This window comes from Gopherus evgoodei, chromosome 9 (assembly GCF_007399415.2).
Source record: "Gopherus evgoodei ecotype Sinaloan lineage chromosome 9, rGopEvg1_v1.p, whole genome shotgun sequence".
NCBI lineage: Eukaryota > Metazoa > Chordata > Testudines > Testudinidae > Gopherus > Gopherus evgoodei.
The window spans coordinates 49,822,096-49,842,670 of NC_044330.1; the positions used below are offsets into that span (position 1 = coordinate 49,822,096).

Here is a 20,575-nt window from a genome sequence, read left to right on the forward strand (position 1 = left end):
AAAGTGATGAACTTGGCTGGGCCCTCAAGGGTTTACACATTGTTGTTAATGTAGCCTCTCATCAAGGCAGCACGAACAGGAGGGAAGAGAGACAGCATAGCAGACAGAGACAGAAACACACCTTGTGTGTGGGAGAGAGAGAGGCCTGATCTACACTACGCGTTTAAACCGATTTTAGCAGCGTTAAACCGATTTAACGCTGTACCCGTCCACACTACGAGGCCCTTTATATCGATATAAAGAGTTCTTTAAATCGGTTTCTGTACTTCTCCCCGATGAGAGGAGTAGCGCTAAAGTCGGTATTACCATATCAGATTAGGGTTAGTGTGGCCGCAAATCGACAGTATTGGCCTCTGGGCGGTATCCCACAGTGCACCACTGTGACCGCTCTGGACAGCAATCTGAACTTGGAAGCAGTGGCCAGGTAAACAGGAAAAGCCGTGCGAAATTTTGATTTTCATTTCCTGTTTGCCCAGCGTGGAGCTCTGATCAGTATGGGTGGCAATGCAGTCCCAAATCCAAAAAGAGCTCCAGCATAGACCGTACGGGAGATACTGGATCTGATCGCTGTATGGGGAGACAAATCTGTTCTATCAGAGCTCCGTTACAGAAGACAAAATACCAAAGCGTTTGAAAAAAAAATCTACAGGCTACACAGTGCTGCGTGACAAGCGTAACGGGAAGCCAGAGACTCAAATGGACGCTCATGGAGGGAGGGAGGGGGTACTGAGGACTCCAACTATCCCACAGTCCCAGCAGTCTCCGAAAAGTATTTGCATTCTTGGCTGAGCTCCCAATGCCTGTAGGTTCAAACACATTGTCCAGCGTGGTTCAGGGAATAGCTCGTCAATTTACTCCCCCCCCCACGTGAAAGAAAAAGGAAAGAAATCGTTTCTTGACTTCTTTCAATGTCACCCTATGTCTACTGAATGCTGCTGGTAGACGCGATGCTGCAGCAGTGAAGAGCAGTATCCACTCCTCTCCCCTGCCTGGTGGCAGATGGTGCAGTAGGACTGGTAGCCGTCCTTGTTACCACCCCCTGAGTGCTCCTGGCTGGCTTCAGATGAGGCTGGCCAGGGGCGCCTGGGTGAGAATAGGAATGATTCTCGGTCATTCCCAATAGATGGTACAGAACAGCTGGTAATCATCCTCATCATAGCAACTAGGGGCTGAGCTCCATCAGCCCCCTCCCTTTCCTGTGTAAAGAAAAGATTCTGTCCTGCCTCGACTGTCATAGCAGCGGCATGCTGGGCTTCTCTCCCCCGCACCGCTTAACGTCCTGCCTGGACTGTCATAGCACCGGGAGGCTGCCTCCCCCTCATTTTATCTCACTAACAAGTCACTGTTTCTTATTCCTGCATTCTTTATAACTTCATGACAGAAATGGGGGGGACACTTCCACAGTATCCCAGGAAGGTTGGGGGAGGAGAGAAGCAACAGGTGGGGTTGTTGCAGGGGCATCCCCCGTGAATGGCATGTAGTTCATCATTTCTGCGGGATCTGGCACGGAGCAGCTGTGCTCTCTGATATACTGGTTCTCTAGTAAACTTGCCCCATATTCTAGGCAGGACTGACTCCATTTTTAGAAACCATAAAGGGAGGATTGACTCGGGAAGTCATTCCCAGTTTTGCCTTTGCGCCCCCAGCTGATCTCAGCCAGGGGCACCCATGATAGCAGCAGACAGTACAGAAGGACAGATAACCGTCATCTCATTGCCAATTTACACCGGCAGCAGACGGTACAGAACGACTGATAACTGTCTCTGCTATCATGCAAAAGCAAATGAATGCTGCTGTTTAGCACTGGAGTATCACCTCTGTCCGCGGCATCCAGTATACATACGGTGACTGTAAAAAAAAAAAAAAAAGCTGAACGGGCTCCATGGTTGCCGTGCTATGCCATCTGCCAGGGCAATCCAGGAAAAAAGGGCGCAAAATGATTTTCTGCTGTTGCTTTCCTGGAGGAAGGAATGACTGACGACATTTACCCAGAACCACCCGCGACAATGATTTTTGCCCCATCAGGCACTGGGATCTCAACCCAGAATTCCAAGGGGTGGGTGAGACTGCCGGAACTATGGGATAGCTATGGAACAGCTACCCACAGTGCAATGCTCCGGAAATCGATGCTAGCCTCGGACCATGGACGCACACTGCCGAATTAATGTGCTTAGTGTGGCCGCGTGCACTCGACTTTATACAATCTGTTTTATAAAACTGGTTTATGTAAAATCGGAATAATCCCGTAGTGTAGACGTACCCAGAGAGATGCACACTGTCCCTTTAAGTAAGCTGACACACTCTTAAGTGCGTTGTCTTTTTAAGTGGATCAGGAAGTTGAGACAACAGCTGCTGCCCCAAGCTCTCTCTCCGTCAGTGTCCCCTCCCTGCTCTATATGGAGAAGAGATAAGCGGGGTGCAGGAACAGGGGGAGGGGGACACCCTGACATTAGCCCCCACCCCCTGCACAGCAAGCAGGAGTCTCTGGGAGCAGCTCCATGGCAGAGGACAGGAACAGCACATGGCAGTGGGGGGAAGGACAGCTGAACTGCCAATTGATAGCCTACTGAACAGCGGCAACACAGGGAATTTAGGGGAGAGGGGAGCTATTGGGGGAGCTGATGTGGGGCTGCCAATCCACCCTGGTTACAAGCCCCCACCAGCTAGCTGCCCTTCCTGCAAGCAGTGGACAAAGCAGGTGACTGCCAAATGATGTTAGAAGGGAGCATTGCACAACTTTAAACAAGCATGTTCCCTAATTGATCAGCAATGAAACAACATTAATTGGGACAACTTTAAGGGAGGAGTTACTATACATAGATCATTCATGGCCTTTGCTGAAAAGGGTTAAGAGTCAGGCCATATCCTTCCTACCCCAAATCTATATAAACATATTGCAAGTTAGCCAGGTTACATCCACTAAGTTTCATCAGGGCTCATTTAACTCTGCTGCCTGTTTGAAGAATGTCCTTTTTTCTGACATTTGTAGGGCAGCTACCTGGAGTTCTAACCACACCCTTACAAGATGCTACTCTTGGATAGAGGCTTCTACTTTGGTAGGGCTGTCCTATGGTCACTAAGTAGGACTCCTACTACCCACCTCCAAGCAAATTGCTTGTTAGTAACGAAGAGTGGAATCCCTGGGTACAATCACTCCTAAAAAAGTTTACTCTCAGTAAATGTGGTTCTCAAACATGTGTTTTTCACAGGAATTCCATGACCTGCCCTCCTACTGTCCTACTGTGGAGTTTTATATACTTTAAGGAACTGAGGGATAGTTGGGCCCCTCCACTCTTTATGTCCTCAAGTGGGGAGGTAGTACAAGGACATCAGAGCACAAGAATGGCCCCAAACCTGTTGGCCAAAAACCCAATCACAGGGCACATGTGCACCAAGAGTCAAATTCATGTGAATAACATCTCAAAGAACTAGTTACTGTAAGATAATCACTCTCTTTCACATAACCATAAAGATCCTACAGACCAGATCTGTTCTCTACCACTATACGTCACTTGTTACAGCAGTCAATTGAATGGATCTCTCTCAAGGCAATCTGGAGTAGCTCAGTCTGATTATTCAAACAAGAGGTACCCATAGGATTGAGAAAGAAATAATTTAAGATCAAGCTCTCAGCTACAGTATATATTAAGACAAATTACATGGCCTATTGAGATTCCCTAACTAGGATACTCAGCAGCAGCATTTACTTGTTTGTGGTTTTCCCTCCCTCCAATTCCATCTGGCCATCTTGCACTTATGGCAAACAAACAGTTCAGCATCTTACCAGAACAGCTGTCCAAAAAGCTTAGAATCATAGGACTGGATGGGACTTTGAGAGGTCATCTAGTCTAGGCCCCTGCACTCACGGGCAGAAGATTAGATTTATTGAGGCCCTGGGCATAAAGAACATTGGGCTCCCCACACCCTGGAAACCCAGGGGAGCCAGAACCAGGGGCACCATGCCCCTTCCACCCACTTTTTAACATGGGCATAGTAGCCTCAGGCAGGTGCAGAGCAGTAACAGCACGGGTGTTGTTTGGGGGGGCACTACCCAGCCAAACTGCAAGCCAGAGGCAACAGGAGAAACAATGCAGCACATGGTAGCTGCTAATAAAATAGCTTGGTGGGTTTTACCAAATATAAATAGGATGAAGTCCAGACCCAACTAGAACAAATGGGCTAGCAATATAAAACATCTCAGTGTTACTCAGTCTATATGGCTGTAGGCTGGATGGAGTCAGCTCACGTCTCTCTCTCTTTTGATGTCCAGAACAGGTGTGCCTTCACCAATGGAAACAGGTAGATGGTAGATGTCTTCTCAAAGGACTGCACAACCCGAACATACGCTGCCTCCTGGGTGGACAGCAACCTGTCACACTGCATCAGTCCTTTATGTCAGCCCATTACCAGGCAGATTAGCTTGTGGTCATGGGACCTTTTCCCATTCTTCCCCTTTGAAACTTCCTGCCTTTGTTCTGTTACTGGGCAGGATTACTTTAGGGAGACCATGTCCCAGTTTTATAGGGACAGTCCAGATTTTTTCTTATATAGGCTCCTATTACCCCCACCCCGTCCTGATTTTTCACATTTGCTGTCTTGTCACCCTAGATTACTTAGAAATTAACTTATCAAAATTGGACACCACAAAAAGGGCACCAAACTGAACAAGAAGATGGTGCATGAAAATGGAGGATAAAAGAACAAGAAAAACAAAATGGCTAAAATCCCCAACATGCCGATGGACCCTCCCTGCCTGGGTCATTGCTGCCTGTGACCTTCCTGAGGCTCCCCTCCACCTCCCAGGCTGGGGCACGGCCTCCCCTCCCCTCAGACCATGTTGAGCCCAGTGCTCTTTCAGGTCAGTAACTATCAACCACAGGAGTATAATTGAAGCTTTTTGAGGAAAGTGGATGTTGGAAGCTGTTCTGAAGACTTCTTCTGGTTCTTTCTTCTTGAACTCCTCATTCTGATTTTTTGTTGCTTGTCTCTAACTTTATAATGCCCTGTGCTGAGACAGCAACACTTAATGTATTATGTAAGCTAATGTTTGTGAAGTGCTGTGATCTTCTGATGGAATGTGTTAACATACAGCAGAGAGTAAAGAAAAGAAAAAAAAGCTTGTTCCCATTTTACATAACCAGAGAGATCTGAGGACTAAAAAATTTTAGGAAAACGCATTCTAACCAGTCGTCAGGGCCACGGCTATAGAGGAGACCTATGCTGTTACACTGTTGGATATGCTGTTAATACCATGCCACATTTCACCATGTCAGCCTTCAGTAAAGGCTGTTAGTCCTCCTTCCTCCTCTTCAGCCATGCTGGCAATCAGCATACACCAACGGAAACACAGTAGGTTCTCTGAGGCACTCCATCCTCAATATGTTGCTTTTATCTATCGCCTACACAAGGTTAGGCCTCTTTACATGTCTTAAAACAAAAACGATCTTTTTTAGCTATAAGTACCACCATGTCAAGATTTCCTTACAAAGCATTGTGCATCAGAGAATTCAACTCAGACCACCAAGGGTGAAAAGCAATGGAGACCTTCCACCGCCCCCATCTATCAGCATCTTCAACTTTTTGCTGAGGGACTGATGTGGGAGAGTTTGCATCCTCTATTTTAAGATTTGAAGCAACTGACAGGGACCAAATGTGAACATTTTTTAATAGACAGCATTTCACATATTTACGCAACGCTGTCCATTAGAAATTAACATCATTAGCCTTTGCATAGCCACAATACTGGGCTGTAGTGGAAATATAACGGGGGGGGGGGCTGAACACATCCTCACTCATGACATCTGTTCTGGGCTTTGGAGTAGCAAATAGGCACAATTAAAGAGTGGGATCTGTAATGAGAATTCTTGGACAAAATAGTATGTTCAAGGACTTAAAATAAACCCACTGACAAGATCTGAGGTATTAAAGAAAGTTTTATTTGTACATTTTAGCAACAGGAGAAATAATTGAAAATTCAGTTATCTGCTTTGTTGCAAAGAATAAAAACATTTAATTATAAATATTTAGCTAAAAGTGTGATTTATCAAATATAATCTGTGGCGATATATACACAGTTTAATTGTTTAGCAATTCTCCCACCTGACATTAAAGATTAGCGGTTTTTCTATTTATTATTCCACACTCACAGCTTAGTGCTCACAGTTCAAGAAACAAAACAGACAGGAGAAGATACAGATGGTCAATCAGATAGATTACTGGTGTGAGTCTTATCTTGGAAGCAATTTGGGCAACAATAGAGAGGCAGAACATTAATGCATCCAGAGAGGCTTTGCAAGGAGGGATTGTTCCCCTTTTGGTGACCTTCAGCATATAGAGACATGCACCTGGAAGTTTTTAAAACTTGTGGGCAAGTCTCTTGTGCTCATAAGAAATGGATACCATTAGCTAAGGTAAGGTATCATGCAAGCTTACTAAATTCAATTCTGCCAAATGCATCTCAGTATTGATTTGTAACCCATCTGTTATTCCCTTTCTGAGCAGAAGCTGCTCATTGTACGAGATTGGTTTAATAGAGTAATGACTTTAAGGACTTCATGAAAGTCACTTTTACACTTATAACCTCAACATGTGAACAGATTTCCAGAGGTTGAAAGGCTAGCGCATCATCCGATTGTACTGCCCAGCTCCAAATATTTCTTAGACGTAGATATACCTACTTGCTTCTCCTAAATCCAAGGGCCTAAAAAAGTCTAATGAGGCTATGGAATAGATTGATAAAATGGAATGTGACAGGTCAAAAACCCCATCAGTTTTCTATTCCTTGTCTAAAGTGGTGTTAACTTTTCTCCTGCCAAAGTCGTGGGTAAGGCATTCCTTGAGGAAGTCCGGCTTCTTTTACTGAAAGGTTATCAATATGGTATTTCAGAGGGTTAAGAAAAACAGAAACCAAGGAAAAAATATAGCCAAGAAACACTGTCATTCCTTTTGGGTTAAGGAAAGCTGATTTGCTACCTGGTTCTTCAGCATTAGGATGAACTTTAATTTCCCTAAGCACTACCTGACAGTTCAGAGTGATGAGAATGTACACAGTTCTTATTGTTCATACCATATGAACACACGGTAGTTGTGAGAGCTGTACCCATTGGAATTGATTTAGAAGCTTCAGTCTGACAGGATGGTGAAGTTCTAGCAGAAGATACTCTCCAGGCACAGTCGTGATTCATGGAAATGTACCAAGTTAAGAGAAGTCTCTGATGGTAGAATGGATGGTTACTGGCTGAATGCAGACTTTAGCTCCCTGAATGCTGCCCGACGGTGTTTCTTCTCTTCCTCTTCCCGCTTTCGCTCATCCTGCTCTGCCTTGATCTCTGCTTCAAACTTACTGGCTGAAGAAAGTGCTTGAACCTGTAAAGGAAAAGAGCAGACATGAGCTATGGGAAGCATTAAGAATTTGAACTGCCTCACAGCACATCTATCTGTCACATCTTCCTCCAGTTACCATATTCAGTGGTGCCAAAATTGATTAAGGGTTAACAATACTACAGTAGCTGAATATTTACACTGAAGACCTGTTGGTTCAGTTTTATTCTCAAAATCAAGAGGATAGTTTCATTTACCAGTAGTCACTTTCCACTGGAACTGAGCCAAACGGAGGGAAAATTGTGTGGATCTATTTATTCCAATTCATAGGAAATTTATTACAACTTCTTTATGACCTTTCGGGTGAAATACAAAATGAAGCTAAATGTATGAATTGACTTTCAAGATTTATAGCACAACTGTGTTGACCAGTTCTGTATCTCCCTTCCCTAATCACAGGAACTATGTAACTAGCCATCACAGCATGAGTCGTGAAAACACAATGAACTTTCCCCAATGATAAAAATTCTTGCAGAAAATTTGATAATTCCAAATTGGGACCAAATAGGAGGAACTCAGTCTGTGGCCCATTTGCAGACCAAAGAAAAAGATGTAGCTTGAGAGTTGTTTTTTCAGCTCTACTTTCCAGCCTTTGTTTTAACAGCTCTGCTATGCTACTCTCAATGAGTATAACATCTATTTTTGTCCATAAAACACTGTTGGAAAGGAATTCTACCAGCTTAAAAAACCCAGTCTAACCAAACATGAAGATATAGCTTTCTAGTGTTATTAAAATCTAATACTTTATGATGTTATTCTAACCTAGAAAACTCAACAGACAAGGAGAGCAATCTCAAATATTATATTCAGAAATAAGCTTCGCGCACTGGTGCAGGAGAAAAGAAAATTCCTTGCAGTGAATGTTAAAAGTTAGTCCAGGAGTCCTGGTCTGTGTGGTATTCAGTGATCAGACAATGCTTAAGGTGCTTGTAAAAGCTCTGCTTTGTTCTGTGACCACTTGAACTGACTGTGTTTAAGAACAAAAGATTCACAGCACCCTGGCCCAGATTCTATGGGTATGTCTACACTACCATTGGGAGGTGTGACTGCAGCATATCTAGCATGTGATTGCAGCAAAGCTAGCTCAAGTAACAATAGGAATGAAGCCACAGCAGCACAGACGGCTGCATGGGCTAATGTTGCCTGATCAGGATCCCAGGTAAATAGTCAAGCAGCCACCGCCCATGCTGCCACAGCTTCACTGCTGCTATTACTTGAGTATGCTGCAGTCACACCTCCTGACTGTAATACAGACACACCCTTTCTCTGGGAAGCTTAGCCCCTAACATAGGCGCTGACTCTTTCCCTGACTCCAGGGCTGGAGCACCCACAGGGAAAAATTAGTGGGTGCTCTGCACCCACTGGCAGCCAAGCTTCCCTCAACCCCCGCCCCACCTCCTCCTCCCCTGAGCACACTGCGTCCCTGCTCGTCCGCCAACCTCCTAGTACTTCCCACCTTGCCACTGCCAAACAGCTGTTTGGCTGCATTAGCAGCATGCTCCAAGAGGGAGGGCGAGGAGGCGGGGAAGAGGCAGGGCTGGGGGTGGGGATTTGGGGAAGGGGTTGGAATGGGGGTGGGGCCTCATGGAAGGGGTGGAGTGGGGGCAGGGATGCAGGCTGGGGCAAGGAGGGACCGGTCGAGCACCCACGGCAAAGAGGGGAAGTCAGCACCTATGGCCCCTAATATCTCAGTCTCCAAGATATTTTGTGAACTATTTTGGATGATGACTTATTTAAATGGCTATTTCAGTCACCAAGATGATGGGCAGGAGCACAAATAGGATGGATTAAGTAAGAAGTCTACAGGGTGCTTGAAGGGAAAGGAACCATCACTGGAGCAGCAGAGCCTGGCAAAATAAGCCATTTATGATTCATTTATCAGCAGTGAGTAATGCTCAGTGGGGCACAGTGTACAAGTCTGAACAGGAAGCGGCATAACCCAGCATGATAGTGAGGATGTGTACTCTGTGTTGAGGAGGAAAATTCACAGCTTCTTAAATTGGTGGAAGAAGAGGATTTAATAACCTGGTGACACTGGCATACTGTCCAGCAGTCAAGCATAATGTCCATTCCAGGGGACACGTTAAGAAGAGAGAACTGGGACCTGCATAGCAAGCTTTTTCAGCTTCCCCACCTCCACTGTACCACCATACCTTAGCTTCAAAGAAGTTCTTGGCTCCTTTAACTCCCTCTGTGGAAACATCTATTTCAGAGAGTTTTGCCAGAGTCATCAGCCCACTGTCTTCCTCGAGCTCTCCGGCTGCAGCTTTATGGAAAATCAGCAGGAACTAAGAAACAAAAAAATAGACCCACCAAAATTCATTGCTGAGACTCAAGCTTTCAAAGAGGTTAATTACTATTCCAAACACAAACTATATGCTAAATAAGAGCAGTAACTAATGTATGAACCCCAGGATAAGAATTTGCAATTACCAACACAGGAAGACATTTTATAAAACAGAAAGAAAAATATATTTACAATAAGCTGCCTCCAGCACTTTGGATCCAGTACTGTGCGCTCTCAGACTGGAGAGAGAGGACCCTTTAGGGAAAGGAGAAGAGGCATTCCACAGACCAGAGCTTTGGCAGCAGTGTGGTTCACGTGTTGCCTAATCACTGACACCACCAGGGCCCAGAGAAGAGGATGGTCTCCTCAATCCCGTCCCCAAGATGAGTGAGTAGTACAGCTGCACGCTGTGATTCTCTGGAGGGCGCAGCTGCCTCAGTGCGTGCCATAAAGCTGACATATGTGCTGTAACTCCAAGCCATTTTGGTGGCCCTTATGTCAGAGTTCACCACACTATGCATTATAGGGTCTCAGATCACGCTGCATAATACATAACACACTGAATGAAAGAATTAGAACAGAAGGCTGCCCCCACCCTCAAATGAACCTCCACCTACTGTCCCACATTGTCCAAATAGGCCCAATGAACCTATGTCACACAGGACTCAACTCCATAGACAGGACTGTGCATTGTATGCTAGTGCTTGGCAGGGAGAGCTTTTGACTCCCATGAAGGTTTAGCTGTGTAGGCCAGTCCAACCTCACTGTACTACATACAGTAGTACAAAGACCATCTCAGGTCAAATGTACTTGTACACTGGAGTAGGAGTGTGACACTTCAACATGTACTTGTGTGTAGGATCAGGGAGAAATTATGGAACCCAGGACACCCACCCTTTACTTGAGGAACTACCAGGTAGTTCAAGCTCTTAATACAATGCCCTTTGGCCATTGTAGAGAGCAGAGGCAGCTCCAGGCACCAGAACGCCAAGGACGTGCTTTGGGGCGGCAAGCCACTGGCAGTGCTTGCCGGTCGCTGCGAGGGCGGCAGGCAGGCTGCCTTCAGCGGCTTGCCTGCGGAGGGTCCACTAGTCCTGCGGCTTCAGCAGACCTCCTGCAGGTGCCTGCAGGAGGTCCGCCAAAGCCATGGGACCAGCGGCCCCTCCGCAGGTAAGCTGCTGAAGGCAGCCTGCCTGCTGTGCTTGGGGTGGCAAAATGCCTAGAGCCACCCCTGGTAGAGAGGGCAGGAGCACTGGATCATTTTTTAAGAGCGGTTAGACAAACACCTCTCAGGGATGGTCTAGATAATATTTAGTCCTACCATGAATGCAAGGGACTGGACTAGGTGACCTCTCGAGGTCCCTTCCAGTCCTACGATTCTATGATCATGGATCAAAGCCAAATTCCCAAGAGAAAAAAGAATGGTCACTGACCTTCTGTAACTATTGTTCTTTGGTGACCTTCCAAGAAAGAAGTAGTAGAGGGCATGACACTAGTAGAGGTTTGAATGGAGGGCCTGTGAGCCTTGACAGGACCAGGTTTAAGTCTCTTGTAAGGATCGGCTCATAACCTGACGGTAGTCTTTCTCCAACCCTTGAGAAATTAGACCACCATCTGACGAGAGAACACTGACCTGCTGTTCACTGGTGGGTTAAAGGCAGAGACTGCTGCTACGTGCACCTTGAAAGATGCAAGACCCAAACTTTGCTGCTTTAGATAGAGCAAGTAGGCCAAGATAGCCTGCAGGGAAGAATTAACCACAGAGACCTGGTTGAGATGCCCATCTCAAGCATTTCTATTTGGTCACGTAGGTAGCCCTAGCGGACTGTTTCCTACAACCTAGCCAGACCTGTCATGTAACATCCATGCTGTCAGGTGAAAGTAAATGAGGTTCACGTGGAGCACAGATTCAGTACAGCTTCAGTGGCTGTAGTCTTGCGAGATCAGGTCCAGATGGGCGCTGGAGTGGACGAGAGGATGCTATTGATAGATCCAGTAGTGTTCCAAACCAGTGTTGGTGTAGCCAAGCCAGAGCTATAAAACTCTGCTTGATTTTCATGTCTTTGTGTACCAGAGGAACAGGGGGAAAAAGCACAGACCAGGGGCCCTGAACATGGAAGCAGGAAGGCATCAGAGATGGAGCCAGGACTGTGTCTGTACAACAAGCAAAACTGATGGCACTTCCTGTTCTGCTTGGTGGTGAACAGATCCCCACCTTTGGAAGATGAACCTGGCGATCTCAGAGTGAAGGGACCACTTGCGGTGACAGGAAAAGGATCAGCTGAGGTGATCCACCAGTGCATCCTGGGAGAAGATGTGATGCCGTGAGGTGAATGGAGTTCTTCATGCAGAATTCTCACAGACAGATGACCTCCTGATACAGGGCCAAGGATCGAGCACCTCCCTGTTTGTTGATACAGAACATGGGCATGGTATTGTCTGTCAGAACTTGCACCGCCTTACCTTTGATCTGGGGGAGGAACACTTGGCAGGCTAAGCGTACAGTCCTGAATTTCCTGACGATCATGTGCAGGGAGAGTTACTCTTGGGACCATAGGCCCTGAGTCAGTTGAGGTGGGCTCCTCAGCCTAGGTCTGACACATCCAAAACTAGGGATACTGACGACTGAGGGGTATGCCCATCATTACCGGCTTCAGGTCCTTCCATCAATCCAGGGAGGTGAGGCCTTAGGGAGGAACAGTGAGCACCGAGTCCAAGTGGTTTCTGTTCGGGAAGTAGCCACGTCTATAGGGAACTGAGGCTTAACCCTGCATGCCAAATCATGTAAGTACATGTGGCCATGTACCCAAGAAGCTTCAGGCAAACTCAGGCAGTCATAATGGGGTGTACCCTGACCTTGGATATCAGGTCCAACAGTCTGGAATTGAGCCTCCGGAAGGAAGGCTCTGGCCTGGGTTGAACTGAGCAGCACTCCAATGAATTCTATTCTCTGAACTGGAACAAGAGTCAACTTTTGCTCATTTAATCAATAGGCCCATCACCCAGAAGGTGACTTGGACCATGCTGATGCTGTTCTACATGCGAGTCTCTGACCGACCTTTGATCAGCCAGTTGTTGAGGTACGGGTAGACCTGTACATCTCACCATCTGAGGAGAGATGGTGTACTGTACTACTGCCATATGCTTCATAAAACCCGAGGGGTTGCAGACAGGTCTAAGGGAAGAGCAGTGAACTGGTAGTGGCATTGATTCACAATAAATCTGAGAAATCTTATGTGGCCAAGAGAGACAAATGTGAAAGTATGCATCCTTTAAGTCGATGGCAGCTTACCAGTTCCCCGGATCCAGGGAGGGAATGATGGAGGCCAGGGAGACCATGTGTATCCTCAGTTTCTTGAGAAACCTGCTGCGACAATGCAGGTCCAGAATATGCCAGAGGCCTCCCTTGGCCTTTGGGATTAAGAAATGTGTGAATAGAGCCCCTTTCCTCTCAAGTCTTGAGGAACTTCCACCACAGCCCCCATGCATGGGAGGGAGCGCAACTCCTGGGTAAAGAGTTGCTTATGAAAAGGGTCCCTGAAGAGGGATTGAGATACAGGGTGGGAGGGAGGGGGTGGATAAAAGCTGTAGGGTATTGCCCATTGTCACTGTATTTAGCATGCAGTGATCTGATGTTATGTGGGAGAATGCCGGGCTGAAGTGGGACAAACAGTCCAAAAAACAAAGGGGAGGCAGGATCTGAAGCGGGAACTGGTATAGCACCCTGAGGCGCATCTTCAAAAGACATGCTTGAACCCACCGGAAAACCTATGAGACCCTGGCTGGGGCGAGCGGGACACAGCTGCGGAGTGGTCAGCGGCGGCCCGGAGCTGCGGGAAGAGGTGAACAGGACTGGCTGGTGCTGTTTGTAACCTCTCCCCTTCCTTTTGTAGGGCTCCTATCTTGGAGGTGGTGCCGATAAATGAAGCAGCTGTTGGAGCCTGAAGTGCTTCCTGGAAGCAGACAGAGTGTACAGGCCCAGTGACCTGAAGGTAGGTCTAAAGTCCTTCAGGCCATGAAGCCTCGATGTTTGTCTGGTCTGAGGAGCTTTCAAAGGGGGATTCCTGGATGGATTATTGGACCTTGTGAGGTAGTCCTGAGGACTGGAGCCAAGAACAATGCCTCATGGTGACAACAAAGGCCATTGTCCTCTCTGTCACATCAGCTGCATACAAAGCTACGTGGAAAAAGGTCCTGGCCACATTCTGACGCTCCTCCAAGAGGGAAGTGAGTTCTGCCTCCAATCTTGAGGCAGAAAAAGTGTGAACTTGGACAAGGAGTCCCACAGATTGTAATTGTATCTCCCCAGCAAAACATGCTGATTAGCTATCAACTGCATATCTCTACTCATTGAATAAACCTCTCCCCCAACAGATCCAGGTTTTTTGGCATCTTTTTGTTTGAAGCACTCATCTGGCCCTGCCTGTCCCTTTTGTTAGCCGCTGACACAACGAGGGACCCCGGGGTGTGCGTGCACACATGAGTACAGGTACTCAAATCCACTTGCTGACACACAAATGTTTCTTTTCTGCCCTCTTTGAGGTGGGGGCAGAGGAGGGGTTGCCACAGGGCCTTGACCGGACCCATTACAGCCTCATTAATGGGTAAGACCACTTTGGAGGGAGCTGCTGTAGCCAGAAGGCTGTGGGATGTTTCCTTAAGCACCTCAATTTCCAGCCACAGGATAGCTGCTGTCCATGTCAGAAGGTCCTGATGGGCCCTGGAATCGTCTTGCAGAAGTGAACTACTGGGCCCTGAGATGGCCTCGTCTGGAGCACGAGGCGGTGACAGGAGCCACAACCTGAAAGTCAGTACCAGGGTTGGTACTGGAGTCAGGGCCTGACGCTGAGCAGGAAGGGGAGATAACCCACCTCTTGGAAACCTCTGAGTAGGATCAATGGGGGGAAAGGCTCAATACTGGGGCGGAAGACCCAAAGGTTGCAGTATGCCCATTACATAGGCCTCTGACCCGTTGGTCAGTGGGGACCTGCACCGAGGTCCAGTGACACATAGGCTGGGTACCTTAGGCTTCACATAGGGTTCCCTTTCGAATTCAGATGAAGAGTCCTCCCTCGGTGACCACAGTGTAGCAGTACCCCTCTCTGCCTTCACACGGTGTTGAGGGTCCAGGGACCAGCGGTAGACTGGAGATGGTTGCGATGATGGGATCAGGGCTGGCTTGTCCCTAGAAGGTGCTGTTGGTGCCAGGAAGGAGTTCGACACTCCCTGCTCCTAGTCACTGGAGCTGGCAGCTGTCTCATCGGCATCGGGGGGACTGCTAGTGATAGTAAATCTGTGGTTGCTGAGAGAGTCTCTGGGGTCAAAGAGGTTTCCGGGTGTCAGCAGAGGGTGCAGGACCAGACAACACTCTGGACAGAGTTGATGGTGCCACCATGGGATCAGGGGTGGAAGAGTGGCCCTGAATCAGTTGCACTGCACTGTCTTCCCACTGCTTGCCGTTTTTCTGCACCAGTGAGTGCCCTCTGCAGGTGCACTGCTTTTTTTGTTTCTTTCTCAGCATTGGAGATGCCAGAAAAAGCACGTAGCAGAGCAGCATTTCACACTGAAGCGCTTGGTGCAGAATCAGATTGGCTTAGCTCTGAGGCTGGTCTGAGAATGATTTCCATTACGATAAAAAGGACCATGAAATAAGGTTCAAGGTTAGCACGGCATCTAAAGTCCTGGCAATTTTGGCACTTGTGCCTCACATCAGTTTCTCCTGAGCACTTCAAGCAACTGGAATGCAGGTCACTCATGAGCATAGGTTTGCCACTGGAGGCACAAGGTTTGAAGCCCTAGGACCAGGGCTCCTGGGGCGAACAGAGTCCCTCAACGATAGTCCTGAACACTAGCTACAATATCTATCTACTCTAAAAACTATGTTTAAAAACAACAAAGAATTAGAGTCCAAAAACCACTGGGAAGAAGCCTTGCCGAAGCAAGAGTGGTTGTTCCAGCTATTGTCACGGGCGATAAGAAGGAACTGAGAGGATGCGTGGCCAGTGGTGCCCCTTATACCTGTGCATAAGTACGTAGAACTGCCTGACAGATACCACTGAGGGGAAAATCTCCAGCAATGGTTCACACACACCTAACGTGGAATGGACAAGAGCAAGCACTCAAAGAACTACTCAATTATCCATATTAGAAAAGAGAATGTCTTCTAACTGACATTTCTGCCTCATATACTGATAGTGGGATGCAAAAAGATTAGGGATTTTTTTTGGTTGTTCTGGGGGAGGGGAGTTAATGTTTGTCCAGCTCTAGTGTTAAATCAGTACTCAGGATTCTCTAGAACATGGAGAAGTCTTGGGACTGCATCACAACTTTAACACTGCCACCTTGTTAGGCTATCATTTGGACAGAAGGAGGTTTTCTTCTATTCTGTCCATTAAGAATACAGAAAATTTGTTATAGCAAAGGTCCTTCAGTGGTCACAATAGAGCTATACCCTGTCCCACTCAAGGAGAATTTAAAAAGAGAGAGAGAGAAGTGCCTATGCAGCAACTCATTTTAAAACCCTTACAGGAGCACTTAACTAGAAATGTTTAAGGTACCAAGAGGTACCTGATCAGTCTGCCTGCCAGGTTATTTAAACTGTAAAAATCAGCTTTTTTCTGAGCAGCACACTTTTCTTCCCCCAAAATGAATTAAATGATCTTCTACAAGGCTCAAACTTCCCAACAGTGCACCCATGTTCAGCTGAAGAAACTCACATCTATGTTGTAATCCTCTGAATCCAGGATTTATGATGCAAACACTAATACATGCAACATTAAAGTACTTCTGTAATTAGGTCTCACCATTGTGCTCTCAGCTATTTTGTAGCCTACATACTGGCTTTCACATAGATTCACCCCTGTGGACAGGAGCTGCACCAGGCCCTATTGCACCACTAAAGTCCAGCATGGAGGGGTTAAGTGACATGTGGGAGCATGTGTGCTCCCTCCATAAGGAGAGATTTCGAACACACCAAATGTTAAAGGAGATTCAGTTCTGTATTTCCTCAAATCGGACAGGATTTGTCTGTTCCAATGTAGAGATCACACTCTTCCACTAGAGGACAGCAGCATCTCAGTATGTCCGCAATCTCAGTCAGTTCCTTTTCCTTTTCCTTTCATCACTAATGCATCAGGGAAAACAGAATTGTTTACGATTTCGAGGACAGTTACTGAGCAGCTGATGGAGGTGCAGCAGTTTGAGAGTAGGATGGGCAGGATAACTACAGTCCTGGCTATTCTCTACCACAGCATCCAAGTTTAGCAGGAGAAGATTTACGCAATAACCCTGTCAGCTTGGTGTGCTTATTAAGGTAGAGCATACAGAAGGCAAGCTGTTTTATGGGGAAGCTTCCTACCCTCTCCAAACAAAATTTAAAATTAGGTGAGGTTTAGCTGAATGGGTAGATCAGCCAACTCAAAAACTTAAAGACCTCCTTCCATTCCATTCAAATTGGTTTTGTCCTCTCCTCCCTCCACCAAACAATCCAGATATCGCTTTGGATCTTTGTTACAGCCTGAACCTCTGTTTGTACTAGTATTAGTCAGCTGTTCCTCCTCGCTATTCCAACCCCACCCTTGAAAGCCAAACTTCCTGGCATCCAAAAGTCTACTGAAAACAAAGCAGCCCTGAGGTCTGTTGCAAATGCAGTCTGGTGAAGGGTAAGTTAGTGCCTGGAAACACCCAGCCATGACCAATCACAAGGACATGTATGCATGACTCACTCTGAAACAGGGGAATCAGGCAGCATTCTTCTTATGGAAGATAGGCTGTTACAGCAGGGAAAATATGCTGTTTTACTAGCTACTTCAGCCAATAAAAGGCTTGTGGGACTTACTCACCCAGAAAGAAAAAGTTGGAAACATGGATTATGGTGACCACTTGCCAGCTGCTGAGGTAGAAGAGAGGCAAAGTGCATAATACCAGAATTTTTAAAGACTCCGCTGAGAAGCACAGAGAGCAGGGTACACAGTTCCAACCCCATGATCTTGGACATGAATGCTCTCTGTGATTCTTAGTGACCCAGCACATACACTCCCCTCCTCTGTCAAAAAGTCATACTGCAGTTATACAAATCCAGACAGAGTAGAGAGTGCCTGTTGACCTGCAAAATGACAGCAACATGGCTACTGTAATCCTTGTCTGGTATGCACAGCATAAACCTTGAGACATGAGGAGAGGTATTTAATAAACTGAAGTGGAGAGGCACTGGTCCTTTGTCAGGGTTCCTTCCCCACTCTGAACTCTAGGGTATAGGTGTGGGGACCCACATGAAAGCCCCCTAAGCTTACTTCTACCAACTTAGGTTAAAAGCTGGTACCCTGCCACCACCAAGTGATTTAACAAGAAACAGGGGAAGGACCACTTGGAGTTCCTCTTCCCCCAAAATATTCCCCCAAGCCCTTACACCCCCTTTCCTGGGAAGGCTTGAGAATAATATCCTAACCAACTGGTTACAAAGTGATCAAAGACCCAAACCCCTGGGTCTTTGAACAATGGAAAAAATCAGTCAGGTTCTTAAAAGAAGGATTTTATTAAAAAGAAAATCTAAAAATCATCTCTGTAAAATCAGGATGGAAAATAACTTTACAGGGTAATCAGATTCAAAGAGCCCAGAGGAACCCCCTCTAGCCTTAGTTTCAAAGTTACAACAAAACAGGGATGAACCTCCCTAATGCAAAAGGTAAAATTCACAAGCTGAGAAAACAAAGAAACTAATACACCTTGCCTGGCTGTTACTTACAAGTTTGAAATATGAGAGACTTGTTCAGAAAGATTTGGAGAACATAGATTGATGTCCAGTCCCTCTTAGTCCCAAGAGCGAACACCACCAAAACAAAGAGTACAAATAAAAGCCTTCCCCCGCCCCCCCCAGGATTTGAAAGTATCTTGTCCCCTTATTGGTCCTTTGACTCAGGTGTCAGTCAGGTTACCTGAGCTTCTTAACCCTTTACAGGTAAAAGGATTTTGGTGCCTCTGGCCAGGAGGGATTTTATAGAATTGTATACAGGAGGGTTGTTATCCTTCCCTTTATAGTTATGACATCCTTGAAGCAATCTCTGCACAGCTGGACACAAACAGTGCCCCAGGGAAGCTGTGACTTACATGAACCCAGATGGCAATCATGCGAGTTGGGTCAAAGATTGAACATTTTACTAGTACAGGCACAGTGATGCTAAAATGGATTTTACTGATGCTAGATATGGATAGAGTTAAGTATTACTGTTACAGCTATTAGCTGTTCTTTCCTTTGGTGGGTGGGAGTTTGAGCCTAGCATTGTAGAGTAGTTATGCTTCTCTTTTTAAGCATAAGCTGTTTAACCTGAGTCTTAAAGAGAAACTTTGTGGGGTTAATTGAGGACATATTTATGGACTCTTGACAAAGTTCATAGTACAAGTCAATTTTATTAATGAACATGCCAGTCAGGTGCAATAGGAAGCCAGCGTAATACAAGAATAGTCGTTTACAGGCTATTGAGGTAAGCAATTCACATCACAGGGATTACAGTTTCTTCTGCTCTGGTGCAGAGGTTGAGCGCTGTGGAACACATAGGAATAGGGTGACCAGATAGCAACTGTGAAAAAAACAGGACAGGGGGTGGAGGGTAATGGGCGTGTATATAAGAAACAGTCCCAAAAAACAGGACTGTCCCTTTAAAAATGAAACATCTGGTCACCCTACATAGGTGGGAGCAGATGATTAGCAGCTACGGACTCCACATAACACATGCTGTTGTCCAGTGCAAGTGGTACACAGTGAATAGATGCAGGGGGCTTCTGCTGAAATCACAGCTAGTTGCTCTAAATACATTCTCATGGAACTTCTGCTCCTGTAGCCTCTCCTGCTCTAGAATTGCCTTGGTACAGTAATAGTCACTGAATTAGAAATAATAAATCAACAATTGTGTTCAGTTTCCAGTTCTAATACCTTCCCACTCCCCAGTATCAGCACCCTGTAAGAACATAAGCCACTTTCTTCCAAGATAAAGTGGGAAGGAATTGGATTTTTTGGGCAGGATAGGTGCAGTTTGCAGCAGCTTCCAAACGTTACCTGTTGCAGACTAATAGGACCTTAGGAACGGTATCCTGAGGGTTTCCAGCAAGAGCAAGTCAAGAGGGGCCGTTGAAGGCGTAGCAAGGCTGAGAAAATTTGTATTGGTTATTTTCAATTGTCTGAGGATGCTTTGCGGCTGGAAAGGCACAGGGACCCTACATGTTGGCACAGCTAAATTAGACAGACAGACACACACACACTCCCCACCCCAACTGTTAAACTAGAACACTGGTTTTAGCCAAGGTTTGCCAAGATTACTCCAAAGAACCAGGGGAAAATTATGGGTAACATATTAACATGGTTCCTTTCCATCTATTTGTTGGCTGTCAGCAGAAGAGAAGCATAGTTGGACAAAGCAACAATTGATTCCACCTCACTTGCTAGTGGGAGATATAGAGCAATTTGCTACCAGATAAGATAACTGCTTATGAGTTATACAGAAAGGCAGAATCAAGTGCATTTGCAGCTAGGTAAGGGCAGATAGCTAAGCAGATATCCTGGTCCAGGGCATGAACAGAAAGCGTAGCATACATGCTGAGGCCCATTTTCCCAATGTGTAGTTTATTACAGTAAGATTTAAGAGTGCCTCTTATTTAAGAATTTCACTGCTTTGCCATCATTTTGCATCTGCCTACAAGACGCAACAGAGCCAGCTGCTGTGCACAGTATTTAGAGTCTTGACAGAAATCTCCCAGAACAGTCTTTAAGACTGAACATAGAGGGGGCTGCTGAAGCCAGCAGCATTTGGGGAGGCTGGAACAGGTGGGAGGAGCACAAGGGCGACTCTAGACATTTTACCACCCCAAGCACGGCGGCATGCCGCTGGGGGCGCTCTGCCGGTCACCAGTCCACCG

The 20,575-nt window shown here is 46.4% G+C and overlaps 1 protein-coding gene across 1 annotated transcript in view; it reads right to left on the reverse strand.

The window, feature by feature from the left end:
* Positions 1-5,915: 5,915 nt before the first annotated feature.
* EFHD1 (EF-hand domain family member D1) overlaps positions 5,916-20,575 on the reverse strand; it is a 46,374-nt gene continuing 31,714 nt past the window's right edge. Inside the window, exons 3-4 of the mRNA XM_030576343.1 lie at positions 9,534-9,668; positions 5,916-7,365 (exon numbers count right to left, since the gene is read on the reverse strand). Coding sequence (XP_030432203.1) covers positions 7,231-7,365; positions 9,534-9,668 — 270 coding nt within the window. The 3' untranslated portion in view covers positions 5,916-7,230. The remainder of the gene's footprint in view (positions 7,366-9,533; positions 9,669-20,575) is intronic.